The sequence below is a fragment of the Cavia porcellus genome, unplaced genomic scaffold (genome assembly GCF_034190915.1).
Source record: "Cavia porcellus strain 051 isolate PalLab524CR breed Dunkin Hartley unplaced genomic scaffold, mCavPor4.1 scaffold_11, whole genome shotgun sequence".
Classification (NCBI taxonomy): domain Eukaryota; kingdom Metazoa; phylum Chordata; class Mammalia; order Rodentia; family Caviidae; genus Cavia; species Cavia porcellus.
Genome location: NW_026947494.1, coordinates 7,754,792 through 7,767,782, shown reverse-complemented (window position 1 = coordinate 7,767,782; position 12,991 = coordinate 7,754,792). Strand labels below are relative to the sequence as shown.

Here is a 12,991-nt window from a genome sequence, read left to right as displayed (position 1 = left end):
AGGTGTCACAGGTAGTGGGGAGCTACGGAGAATGGGGGCGTTTACTGGGGTACAGATTGTCACCCCGAGCTGGCTTATGGCAGGGGCTGTACCACAGGTGGATTGAGGGCATGCAGGTGAGGGGTCATCACACTACCTGACATGGTGGCCGTGGCACTGCATCCCACGCAGTGTGAGGGTTACCAGGTGTCGTGAAAGCTGGCTCCTCCTGGGGAGGTGGCTGGAGGGGCCCAGATGAGCACCCTGGGAATGCAGCCAGAGCCCTGAGGCATCAGTGCAGTCTGCTTAGTGCAGGGTCACAACACAGCAGCTCAGACCCGCTGCTGGGTGGCATTGCATTTGGACTTTATGACACCTACACCTGAGCTTGGGGGGGGGGGCTGGCTCTGAGCTGTCACAGACTGAAAGCCAGGCAGGGCCCCAGCCAATGCACTGCTGTGCACCTGAGTCCTCCTGGGGCTTCCTGCCTTGCCATACCTGAGTCTCCCTAGTGTGTGCGCCCCTCTGCTTTACCCCACCAGCACAGCCAGGCCTGGGCTGCCCCCTGGGCCCACCACCTAACAGCCTGGGGAAGTCAGTGTGCGTGTGGTGTAGCTTAGCACCAGGTGCGAGTCGGGGGTCATGAACCACAAGTTAGGTACACCTGGGGAACCTCGCTCGCCCTGCCTGTGGCTGGTCTGGGTTGTGGAGACCCCTGGAATGGTCTGAGACGGGTGGAGATGACCTGCTGGGGACAAGGCGGGCAGTGCCCAGGGGAAGGGAGGGAGATCTGTGTCTGCTATGGTATTAAACTGTTTTTGAGAAGCGTTCCACCACACAGGTCAGGCTGAGCTCACGGTGACTCCTTCCTCAGTCTCCCAGTGCTGGGATGACAGGTGTGCGCCTGTGCCTGGGCCTGAAACACGAGCTGGGTCATTCCGCTTCTGCACTGCTACAGGAAAGCACCCTCCCTGCCCTGCCCTTCTCACTGGAGAAAACAAACCCAGGATGGCCCAGGGGCCTCCTAAGCATCACCAAGGCAGTCCACTCTGTCTCCACCACCCGTGGTCCCCTCACACAGGCATCGGGGGTCCTGGCCAGCTCCCTGCAGCTCAGACCCGGTGCTGGACACAGGTCCACACAGAGGGGCACCCCGCAGGGCATGGATCAAGCCTATTCGCCTCCCAATGCTGCCCATGTATCTGATTGTGAGAAACACCGCCTCGAGCCCCTGCAGTGAAGGCAGCATTTACTCAACATTATAGCCAACACTTCCCAAACTTGAGACCACTTTAATGACTACAAAAGCTCACGGCTCGGAGCAAGTGGAACCACGGTTACCAAACGGCTACTTTTATCATGGCACCGACAGCCTCCGAAACGCAGAGTAATAAATAACCGGCAGTGCCACAGATGCCCACGTGTTTCGCCAAGGAGTGGATCTCGCTCCCGCACCTCGCCACTTCTCCTCACTCTTCAGACTCCCCTGGCTTTCGGATGTCGTCAATCTTCAGAATCATCCTAACCATTTGTGTTGCCAGGGAGATCTGCTGCTTTTTGCCAATCAAGGTTTCTATGACGTGTTGTTGCTTCATATCTGAAGAAACACAAGTAAATGCCCAAAGTAGCACATGCACTTGGAATCAATAGGAGGCGTCTACTTACCCAACTGCAGTAAACCCTTACAGCGCCGCTGAGTGGGCGCCAGGGGTGGCCCGGGTCCCAGAGCCCAGCTCAGAAACCACACTGCCCTGCGGGCCACGTGGCCCCTGGGCTCAGCTGCCTCTCATTCCCCGTGAACACTGGCCTCAGTCTGGGTAACAGACAGCTGCTGGGAGGGGGTTTGTGCATGGCGGGGTGGGGTCCTGTTCCTTGTTTACAGGGAAAAGCACCCATGACAGCACCCCACAATGTCCACACCCCAACTGTGCTGGCAGCGGGGTCCTGAGATGCTGACACCATCCCTGTTATGTGCATGACACACAAAGCACACCTGTTCCTCTGAGTGGAGCACGACTCCCAACAGGGACGGGGAGCTGATTCCAGGACTCAGACCCGGCAGCCTGATCAGCCAGAAACCGCAGACCGAGGGCAAGGCCGCAGCCCCCCAGGTGGAGGGGACTCCCCAGGGCACGGCCTCTGCCAGCTGGGAGCTGACCCTGCTTCAGAGCTGATCACGGGTCGTGGGACTCTGATAGTCTGAGAAGAGAGTCACTTTCTAAAACTGGACGTTGGGACGCCTGGTCTCTGGAGATGCTGCCTGGACCAGGTCACTGCTGTTGAAATGCACTTTAATCTGCCGGGGCCCCGGGGTCACTAGCGTGGACCCACACTCACCGTTAGTGCCCTTGTGCAGACAGTCGATGCCGAGCGCGGGGTTAGCCTCCTTCACCTGCCTGGCACGGACCTCGGTCATGGTCTGGATGGGGTTCATGCCACTGTTCTCGGCCAGCGCCATGGGTATGACCTCCAGCGCGTCCGCGAATGCGCGCATGGCGTACTGCTCCAGGGTCGGGCACTGCGGGGTGGGGATGGCAGTGAGCATGGGGCCATGAGCTGCCGGCTCAGTTATGGGGACGTGGAGTGGACACAGGACAGAGATAGCCGAGCGGCCTCTGCAGGGCGGCTGCACCCGCTCACCTTGTCGGCCTCTTGGCTCACGGCCAGCGCGCAGGAGATCTCGGCAGCACCGCCGCCGTACACCACACGGTTGTCCCGGATGAGGTTCCGGATGACGCACAGGGCGTCGTGAAGGGAACGCTTCGCCTCCTCGATGATCTGCAGAGAAGCGGGGGACCTGAGCATGGCCGAGATCCACGTGGGGCCCTGTGCCTGACACTGCCGGGTCAGTGCAGAGGTTTGCTGGGCAGGGGAATTCCCAACAGCCCCACTGGAACCCTGGTCAGAGGTGGACAAGGGGCGGGAGGGTCCCACCACCTGCAGCCCATCTGCTCCGGGGCAGCGGCAATGGCTGGTTAACTGCGCATCTGTTCTCACCTCAGGGACAGCACGAAATGGATGCTCCTGCCCGTGCCACGCCCATGTGCCCCCCTCTAACTCGGTAACGAGTCAAGCACACTGTGGGCAGCCAGGCCCGGAGCACGCAGGGCAGGGCAGGGCCTCACCATCTTGTTCCCGCCCCTGATGAAGATGGTGACTGCCCGTGAGTTCTTGCACTGCTCGATGACCAGCATCTTGTCCTTCGTGGTGCCGAAGGAGATCTCCTGCACCAACCCAGCAAAGCCCAGCTTCTCAGGGGTGAGCTCTGAGAACCGGGGCACGATCCGGCCTCCTGTCGCAATGGCGATCAGCTGGGTGGGATTGAGGAGGACAAAAGGTGGTTTTGGTGAATGCCACAGTCAGACCACAGTGTGCCTGACCTCCTCTACACCTGCACCACTGTTCTGGGTACAGCACCTCTGGCCCATGGGCCCTGGTGGGAAGCGGTCACCTCAGGACCCTGCCGAGACTCCTCAGTGAGGGGCACAAAGCAGTGGTGCCCCTGGGGCCGGGAGCAGGCCTTCCTGACCAGGTGGCCAGTGGACTCACTCAGAGAGCACTGAGCCCACCTGCACAGGGTCCTGTCCTGACTTAGGCTCACCGATCTAGGGAAAGCCTTGCTTGGGGTGCTTACCTCGATCTCAGGGCCACCCACCCAGCGGACGGCGGGCAGGCTGTTCTGCAAGAGGAGGTGATTCGCTTCGTCATCAAAGCCCCACTGGCAGATGGCCAGGTTAGCACCGGTTTCTTTGATCTGGGAAAAACCAGCATGTCAGTGACATGGGGGACACAGTGGGATGTGAGTGGGAAGGGAAGAAATGCAGGTATCTACTTTTCTGTCAGTTTAGGTAGCAAACGCTGACCAGTAAGGACCACAGATTTTCAAAAAAGCCATGAACAGTGACCTGGCCGTGAAATGCATCAGCAAAGCACAAAGAAGCATTAGCAAGTCGTGTCCCTGCAGAAGGGGTAGGAGCCCGCCAGCCTCACACACGGGAGGCCTTTGTGTGGGACTGAAGCACAACCAAAGTGAGGGTGACACCAACACTGCTCACCTCTGCTCATGGGCAGGAGACCTCAGCCACCCCTCCGGGCTCCACCCTGCCTCTGCAGCTCAGCCTGCCACAGGAGGACCCGGCCGGCCACACTGAGCACACTCTGGCTGGGTCCTGACAACTCCTGTCCCCAGACTCTCCCTCCAGTGGTGGCTCTGTCCCGCAGTGGCCTGCACTGAGTCTCTCCAGTCACCCTGCAGCCCTCTCACCATCCTGTTCTCTTTCCTGAGACCAACTACAACACAGGCATGGCCGCCCACAGTGCTCAGCCCTACACTGGCACTGACCCCTCGGGCTGGCTGGACACACACAATGCCCTTATGACACTCCTGTTGGCCTGACCCACATGTGGAGCTGGCCCAGAGGGCAGCTGCACCACTGGAATTACTAATCGCTTTCACTGGTCTGTTAATACAGTAAATCTATAGATGAACCAGATGTACCTAGTTAGTTGCTTGAATCTGAATAATTACTGCCAAAATATACTGTTATTCATACTAACATCTATTCCAAATTTATCTTATTGAAAGAAGCATCTCTGGCATTTCTTCAAGGCTTAATATTTTAATTCTGAATTTTAACCAGAAGTCTTACAAGGACCCCACGCTGGGGTATATGATATGCACTTCCAACTGCTGGACCACAAGTTAGCCACATTGCATTTTATACCGTTTTAATGGTTTCCTGAAGGAACTGTGAGATGATGACAGCGGGGCTGGTAACCAACCTGCCTGTCTCTGCATCACTGTAGTCACCGACGCCCCCGGGAAGTGGTACAAGCCCGTGATGAGACAATCAATTCATTTTTTTTTTTTTTTGGTCTTTTTCATTTTTTATCGGTACCAGGGATCGAACTCACGACTGCCAGCTTGCAAGGCAGGCAATTATGCCGCTGAGCGAGCTAAATCCCCAGCCCCGGGACAATCAATTCAAATCAGAGCCGCCAGCAGTGACATGGATCAGGGACCCACCGGGAAGGCTCTGGGCATCTTTATGTGTGACTATTTGAGGACAAAAATCAGACTTCTTGTTCCTGTGCCATTTGATGCTTTACTGTGTCTTACTGTTTTTATGTTTTATGGTTTAAGACCGACACGGACCGTCCTGCCCATTACCTGCACCCACATGATGCGGTCAGGGTGACGCCAGCCCAGGTGAGTGCCTGCATTTATTCAGCAATCCTGCCTCCCGCCCCACCCCGCCTCCTTGGAGAAGCCCGACTGGCATCACCCACCTGCTGGATCATCTCCTCAAACTTCTCCTTCTCGTACTTCTGAAGGGCCTTGTAATCCTCCACAGAGGTCACATCCAGCTTGTGCTTGGTCTTGGGCTTAGGTGGCTCGAAGGGACAGGTGAGAATGGCGATCTTGGCATTTTCCACTTTCTGGGAAGGAAAGCAAGCGTGTTATCGTGTTATCGGGGGACCCTCGAGCCCCAACGGTGCGGCGCTGCGAAGGTGAGAACCTGCCTTGGGCATCTGCGGGTGGCTGAAGTCCTTGTCCACGATCACGCCCTTGATGAGCTTGGTGTCCTCCAGCCTCCCGCCCACTTTGCCTTCCACTTTGATGAGCTCGAAGTCCACGTCTCTGCGCTCCATGTCGGCCACGGTGAGGACAGCGTTCACGGCGATCTCGGCCATTTGTCGGTGACAGCTGTTGACCCTGATGGGGACGAGCAGAACTTTGCACAATGACTGCAACCGCAGCGGACCCTGATGTACCATGTGACTCAGACCCTACCACACCTGGCCATGCAAGTTTTCCAGAAAGGAAAAGCATCAGCTGCCCCTTCCACAGTGGCAAGACTCTCAACCCGGGTGAGGGGAAGGTCCCCCCCCCCCCGTTTTACTTTTCGTTTTGTGAAATTCACTGGATCTTTCCAATTTGAATGTACAGAAAGACCTGTGCAGTTCAGCAAGCACTCTTCAAGGGTTTTTCCAAGACTGCACTACTTTTAAAGACTACTTCTGTACTTGGAAGTTGAGGCAGGAGGATCACCTAGTTCAAGGTCAGTCCGGGATACATCACTAAATTCAAGGCCAGCCGAGACTCCGTAGTAAAACCGTGCCTCAAAAACAAAACAACTACTAAACAGAAAACCCCTCTGTGGCCATCTGGCAGTTCAAAGTAGAATGGGAAATGTACCAAATACAAATGGAGGATGACGCTTCTCTCTGAAAGCCGTGAATAATCTTGACAGCTCATCAGCATTTAGAAAAATCTACAATTGGAAGTCTAGCACTTGGAACCCAGGACAGACAGCCATGAAACTAAAAACTGAGAGTCCCCATGTTGGTGACAACAGTGCTCTGCTTCAGGGTGGACGCCCTGGCCACTGCCAGCTGACTGAGCATGTGCAGCAGGGAAGCTCTTTACCTGTTCTATGAAGGCATGTAAAGCAAGCTGTCTCGGCTCACAAAACTAGATTTGCTGTGTGCAACTCCAGCGTGGGAGGCAACAGTGCACCAGAGCTTACTGCACAGTGGTCAGTCACCCCTGCTGGGATGCGGACAGACTGACAGACAAGCACACACATGCATCACCAAGGCCTTCACTCAACCTCCCTGAGAATCAGGGGTTCAAGACCAGCCTGGGTGACACAATAAGTTCAAGTTCTGCTTGCACTACAAAGTGAGAGCCTGTCTCCAAACACCCAAACCGGACTCTTACCTAGTCCACTGCGAATCAGACTAACTTGCTACATTAAGCGTACATTTTATAAACACAGTCAAAAGGAGACAGTAACTCAATCAGCAAAATCAGCTTTTGATTAAAAACACAAAACATACACATCTTCCCCTGGTCTAAGAAAAGCAAAAGCATAGTGACAAACTTTGTCAGTTATATACCACCCACCTGTGATCATGGCGCTAACCCTAGGAACCAGCAAATCAACGGCACCCTGGGAGACGTGTGGCAGTAGTGTTTTTTTTTTTTTTTTATACTGGGGATCGAACTAATGACCTCACGCTTACCAGGCAGGCACTTATCCTGCTAAGCTAAATCCCGGCCCCTCACAGTAGTGTTGTACCAACATGATACACACACTTTGGAGCCCAGCGTGGTCTTCGCCGTCTGAATGAGAGATTCGGTTTCCTTTGTGTCCACAAAGACACTGGCGCTGATCTTGTCCAGGTGCTCGATGGCAATGCGGGCGGCCTGCTCATAGCCGTCGGCGATTCTGATGGGGTGGATGCCCCGGTCCAGCAACTGCTCGGCTTCCTCCAGCAGGGCGCCAGCCAGGACTGCAAGGAGACGGTAGTCAGTGCGGCCTGAGTCAGCCCTGGGTGCAGCCCAGGCAGTGTAACCGGCCGCGACCCCAGAGGTTAGGCATCCTGGCGCTTGCGCTTGCGAGCTCCGACAGGAGCCCCGTCCCCGTCCAGTAGAAGCCTTGGCTTCTCCTTACAGGTCCATGTGCAGCCCACAGCGACTGAAGGACGTAAGGCAAGAGGACATCATACAAGGGGAGGAGGATGATGATCACACTTCCGGGTCGGGGACCGCTACTGAGTGAATCCCCGACATCAGCAGACTCGAAAATCTGTTATCATGCATCCACGCCAACGCTGCCTTCCCTCATTTACTGCAGAAAAGGGAACCTTAAAGGGATGGAGCCCTTCAGTTCTCCCCAACTCTTTATCACAAACAGTTCAAACTCGGGAAAAAATGTCCACAGCACTCTTAGTACTTTAACATTGCCCCAAGTGTTCTCCACACAGGCTTCCAAACTCTGTCACTGTTGAGCTGTCTGAGAATCAGGTATGAAATTATGACACCACCACTCTGTATTTTAGCGTGGGGTGCAGAACCAGGACTTCTGTTCTCCCATGCAGCCACACTGGGCGCCTGACCACTGACCGCCACAATCACGAAACACAGGGCCCCTGTGCCCAACAGCCTGAGCACTGAGGACTGTCTGCCGCTGAGATGCACCTTCTATGTGTTGTAATAAAATATAAAAAGCGAAAGAAGTTTGGTTACCTGAGTACACTGTTATATAGTTTATACATAACTCAAGACAATTTCTCTGCCCTTAACTCGGCCCATGCAAGCCAGAGGTTGGCTGGACACCCACACCTTACAACTAAGCCCCCTTACCGCCTGCTCCAGGATCTCACCCTCCCGAGGGTCATCCTTGCTCCATGCCCAAGCCCCCGCCCCCTTTCCACCTTGCTAGGGAGAGTCTGGGCCACCGGTCCACAGCACTCTCTTCACGTTGGGTTTGTCTGTTTTCTCCTGATCTGTTCAGCATAGGCAGCCTCAGCAGGCCCCTGAGCCCCGCGCCTTTTTTACAGCACTTCCTAAATGGGAAAAGGTAACTGGTCTTTGCTTACCAACCACGCCTGTGGTCCCATCTCCAATTTCATCATCCTGGGATTTGGACAGCTCGACCATCAACTTGGCGATCTGATGGTCAACATCCATCATGCTTAGAATGGTGGCCCCATCATTAGTCACAGTGACATCGCCGTCCTTGTCTACCATCATCTTATCCAGGCCTAGAAGGAGCAGGATTTAGAAGGCGCATGAGGGCCGGGGCACAGCCAGTAATGTGCCGAGCCTGCACTTATCTGTGCAATTTACAGCACACAGGAAATACCTACACAGAGATGGTTTAGGCTAACCTAAAGCCACATATTGTAATCATCTAAATGGGACCAGAGAAAAGGTAAAGAAAAAAATGCTAACTGGGCAAAGTCTCCCCCACAAATGCATGCATACTGATACTCTGGCTATTTTAGGGGAGGTAGTAGGATGTCACCCCACCCTGTCCTTTTCTGTAGAGATTTTACTGAGTGCTCTGATCTGACACTTATTAAAAAACCAGGATTGTCAGACTCACCATTTGGTCCCAGTGATGTTCTCATTGTATTTGCTACTGCCTTTGCTGCCATTATATGAGACTAAATGAAACAAACAAAGCAAATAATTACACATAATTTCAAATACTTAGGAGTACACAGCTGATGATTAGAAAAGTCACTTATGACAGAATTTCTGTACTCCAGAACCTTCGACATTTAAGAGACTATGCACAGGTCTAGCTCCAAATGTGTTTAAACTACAGTGGTTCCTCAATTCATGAACTTAATCTTTGCACTATTTTGTCTGCAAATTGAATTCGATGAGAACTGACTCAAACTCAAGGGTTAGGCCAGGTGTGGTGGTGCTCGCCTGTAATCCCAGCACTTGGGAGGCTGAGGCAAGGGAATCACAAGGGAATCGCTGCAAGTTCGAGACCAGACTGGGCTACAAAAACAAAGAAAATCAATGGTTAGGCTCACTGCTGACCTTACGGGGAAGAGTGATTTGGTTCTTGTTCCATTTGGTTTGTGCCAGCTTTAGGAGGCAATGTTCATGGAAGACAAACAGAACCAAGGATTTTGCTTGTGTTCTCACCTAGCCCTGTACATGTCGGCCGAGCAGATTCTCTCCATTTTATGATGGCAGGGAACATAGCCATGGCGCGCCTATGGATCTCCCAACTGTGAACACCCAACACCTCAAGCTCTCGCACTATGGCCCACGGCGGAAATGCAGTCATACGCCACTATGGAGCTCAAGCACAGAAGCCACTTTTCCTATGGAAGTTGTTAGAAAGATCAGTTTCCAAAGATGGAAAGTTCTATGCAGTGGCTGGGAATTTAGCAATGGGGATTCTTCGAGGCACATGATCAGGTACACAACTGTTTTCACCTGGTTATTCTTTCACTCTAAAAATCTTCAACCTGTGAAGTTCCAGTTGCATACAACTACAGATCAAAGGGTGCTGTCAAGAATATTACTGTTAGTGTAATTAAGACAGCTGGTATTTCTCCTCACCACAGCTAGCTACTAAACTCAGTGGCAGGTAGAAATTCGAATTCTGTTTCTAGAGAGGAATCTCAGCATGAAGCACCAGCCGCTGTAGACTGAGTACTGCACTAAACAGGAACTTAAGTTTGCCGTTTCGGGTCACAACTTTAGAACACAGCTCCTTCCTTAGCTAAACGCTGCATTTTAAGGCAAATTACGGTGAACTGTCACACAACTGAAGACTCTCAACACATTATTACCTTTAAGATTCTAAATGCCAAAGGAAAGACTAGTATTTCTTGGAAAAAAATAAGGTGAAGTTTTGGAACTTCAGGGTGACACAGTCAACTGCTATGACAGAGTTCCTTCTGCTGCCCTCAGGTTTTCATGCATTTCGGTCCTCTCTGTAAGCAGCTGTAATTCCATGAGGCTGGGACCAAGCATACATCCCTAAATTGGGCAGCAGCCCCCCAGAGCATCTAATTCTCATGACACGGTCGCTCAGGTTCCATCCCATAACCCTGACATCTTGATGTCCACACTGTGCAACAGTGGTGTTGAGCCTGTGGCACACGTGGGCACACAGGGCCCTGTCAGCACGCGAGCCACGCTGCCTGCCACTGCCCTAGCTGCTGGGCACTTAGGTTGCATTGCAGTGTTGCCGTTTTGGGTTAGGTAAGCGGGTTTCAGGTTGCCGACAGGCAACTCGGCTCTAGAAGGTTTGCCATCACTGACTAAAAAATATGGGAAATAGGTCTTGCTGCCATATCTGGACAGAGAAATGTTTGGGATCAATTCCAAGAGCATGGGACTCCTAGACCTCAACACCGAAGGCCGTGAGCTTCAGCTCTTCAAGCATCTCCAGTCTGACAACCAGGTCCTTTCTGACACCAAACTCGTCTTCTGGGCTCGAGGTACCAATGCACAGAAAGCCTTCACCCATCAAAACCCCGACCTGCTTTTTAAAGCAGTTCCAAGGCACGTGTCCAGCAGCCTTCTCAGGCCACTCAGCTGGCACCTTCAAAGCACACACAGTTCACTCGGGCTATGAAAATCCTGGCCCCATGACCATTAAACACTTTCGAAAGTTACACTTTTATGTGGAATCTAAAAGGATACTCATCAGAGGAAAGGTGTTCTTAACTAGGAGGGACAGTCTGTCCCCAAAAGACACCTCCGTAGCTGGACACATCTTGGCTGTCAAAGCTGAAAGGGGGATGGCCACTCCTGGCACACAGTGGGGAGAGTGCAAGGGATCCCTGCTCATCATGCCATACAGGAGAGGCCTCCACAGCCAAGAATGTGCTGGTCACGTGCTGAGAATCCTACTCTAGACCACTGGCTCTGACCTGGACAGAGATGGGTTTCGATCATGTCCTGTTATTTACTTACCTTCCAGTACTTTTTGAGACAGGATCTCACTGTGTTGTGCAGGCTGGCTTTGAGCTCACTGTGGTTCTTCTGCCTCATCCTCCTGAGTACATCACTACGTCCAGCTATGGTCCTGTTATTTAGCAGCTACATGACTCTGGTTAATTTTGCACCTACTTGGGTCCCCAGTTTCCCATTCTGTGTAACAGTACCAGGATCTCAGTGTGAGGGTTACATGCAATAATCCAAGAGATTAGCACAAAAAAGCTAATTCAAATTAACACACTTTTCATTATAGTGTTAAATGAAAGTTATGTTACTTTAGAAACTGTGGATCTCTTTAGGTGAAAAATAGTATGTATTACAAACATTTAGCCTCTTATAAATCAGGTGTGGCTTGTAATCCAGCACTCAGGAGGCTGAGGCAGGAGGATTGCTCAAAGTTCGAGTCCAGCCTGGACTATGAAGTGAGTGCAAGGCCAGCCTAAACTGCATAGTGAGACCCTGTCTCAAAACCTTAAGGGCCCTCTCAAAGCACCCCTCCTCTGCATCTCTGTCAACATCTGGACTCTTTCAATGGTTGCATTCTCTGCTCTTCCTTTCTCTCTCAATTCAGAGATGACTCCCACTGCACCACTCACTATCCGGATTGTGTTCAATTAAAAATGATTTTTCTCCTGCCCCAATACTTAGCTGTCTTCTTCCTCTAATGGCACTTCCACTCTGATCTATCTGCTATCAAATGTGGAAGAGTTCTCTCCACTCTTACCTGCATCCCTTCCTATGTGGTCCTCTGCTCTCACCCCGCCTATGATTAGCATTACTTGTATCCATTTTACACGCTTGCAAATTACTTTCTTGTCCAAGTGTTCTATTTATTTTTAAGACACGGGATTTAGGATTGTGCCGTGCTCAAAAACTACCTTGCAAATGACAACTTGGATGAATGACAAAGCAAATCTGCCTGCGTTTCTTCAGGACGTGCTGCCCTGGTGGGACAGGTGACCCAGCTCGGCTTTCCTGCTTGGCCTGACGCAAACCCAGCCCGGCGGGGCGGCCGGGCTGCAGCACCGCGGGAAAGAAACCTGCTGGCGGATGGAACGAAACTGCCCCTGGGCCTCGCTCCGAAGGGCGCTGGGGACCCATCCGAGCTCCGCCTTCCCACTAGGGGGTAATCTGCCGATCTTCGCTGAGCTGGGGGAGTAGGGGTGCGCGACTGCAACCGGGGTTGCCGCGGAGAGGGTTCTCGACTTTTCCCGGCAGCACGTGTGGCTGAACAAACCGCTCCTGAACTTGCGCAGGCGCAGAAACACCGCTCCGGCAGCCTCCCCTCATCCCACTGCAAACGGATCCCGGGCCGTTACCTTGAGGGCCTCAAGTCCCATAAGACGAGTCTTGCGTTCTTGATCCTTGATAATGAGGAAAGGGCGTCCATATTCGTCGAAAGCAAGGGTACCTACGGACGTCATGGTGTAGCTGCAAGATTTACTTTCCCGCACACCCGCGGTGATCACTCCCGAACTGAGAAAGCGCCTTCCTGTCGCCGGAGGAAACGGCAGTTTGCACATGCGCAGTGCAGGCACTGTGAGATTTATTTGTCGACCGAGACTAGTTTAACGCCCTACAGTACCTTCTGGAATTAGCGGTTTTTGGAAACTTCCATCATTCAAGAAATTGTAGGGGGTGAGCTTGAAGACCCTAAGGGAACATTTAGTTCTCAGAACCAAGAGTAACTAGAATTTAGTCATACATTAAAGCTTAATTACCGAGTTTTTGAGTAGTGTGTCCCCA

General features: G+C 52.7%; 1 protein-coding gene across 1 annotated transcript; it reads right to left on the bottom strand.

Annotated features, from left to right (window-relative positions):
* Positions 1-1,251: 1,251 nt before the first annotated feature.
* Cct5 (chaperonin containing TCP1 subunit 5) lies at positions 1,252-12,772 on the bottom strand. The gene is made up of 11 exons (XM_063257962.1): positions 12,565-12,772; positions 8,877-8,937; positions 8,368-8,532; positions 7,080-7,278; positions 5,499-5,695; positions 5,269-5,414; positions 3,614-3,733; positions 3,105-3,290; positions 2,620-2,757; positions 2,317-2,497; positions 1,252-1,576 (listed from the first exon to the last, which is right to left on the bottom strand). The coding sequence occupies exons 1-11, from the start codon at positions 12,766-12,768 to the stop codon at positions 1,449-1,451; spliced, it is 1,725 nt and encodes a 574-aa protein (XP_063114032.1). The 5' UTR covers positions 12,769-12,772; the 3' UTR covers positions 1,252-1,448.
* Positions 12,773-12,991: the final 219 nt, after the last annotated feature.

Excerpts from the sequence above, each read along its gene's own strand:
- Cct5 (XM_063257962.1), bottom strand. The coding sequence starts at position 12,768 with ATGTGCAAACTGCCGTTTCCTCCGGCGACAGGAAGGCGCTTTCTCAGT. Across the intron at positions 3,734-5,268 it reads TTGAGGAGATGATCCAGCAG|ATCAAAGAAACCGGTGCTAA; the intron begins GTGGGTGATGCC and ends GGTTTTTCCCAG. Across the intron at positions 3,291-3,613 it reads TGGGTGGCCCTGAGATCGAG|CTGATCGCCATTGCGACAGG; the intron begins GTAAGCACCCCA and ends AATCCCACCCAG.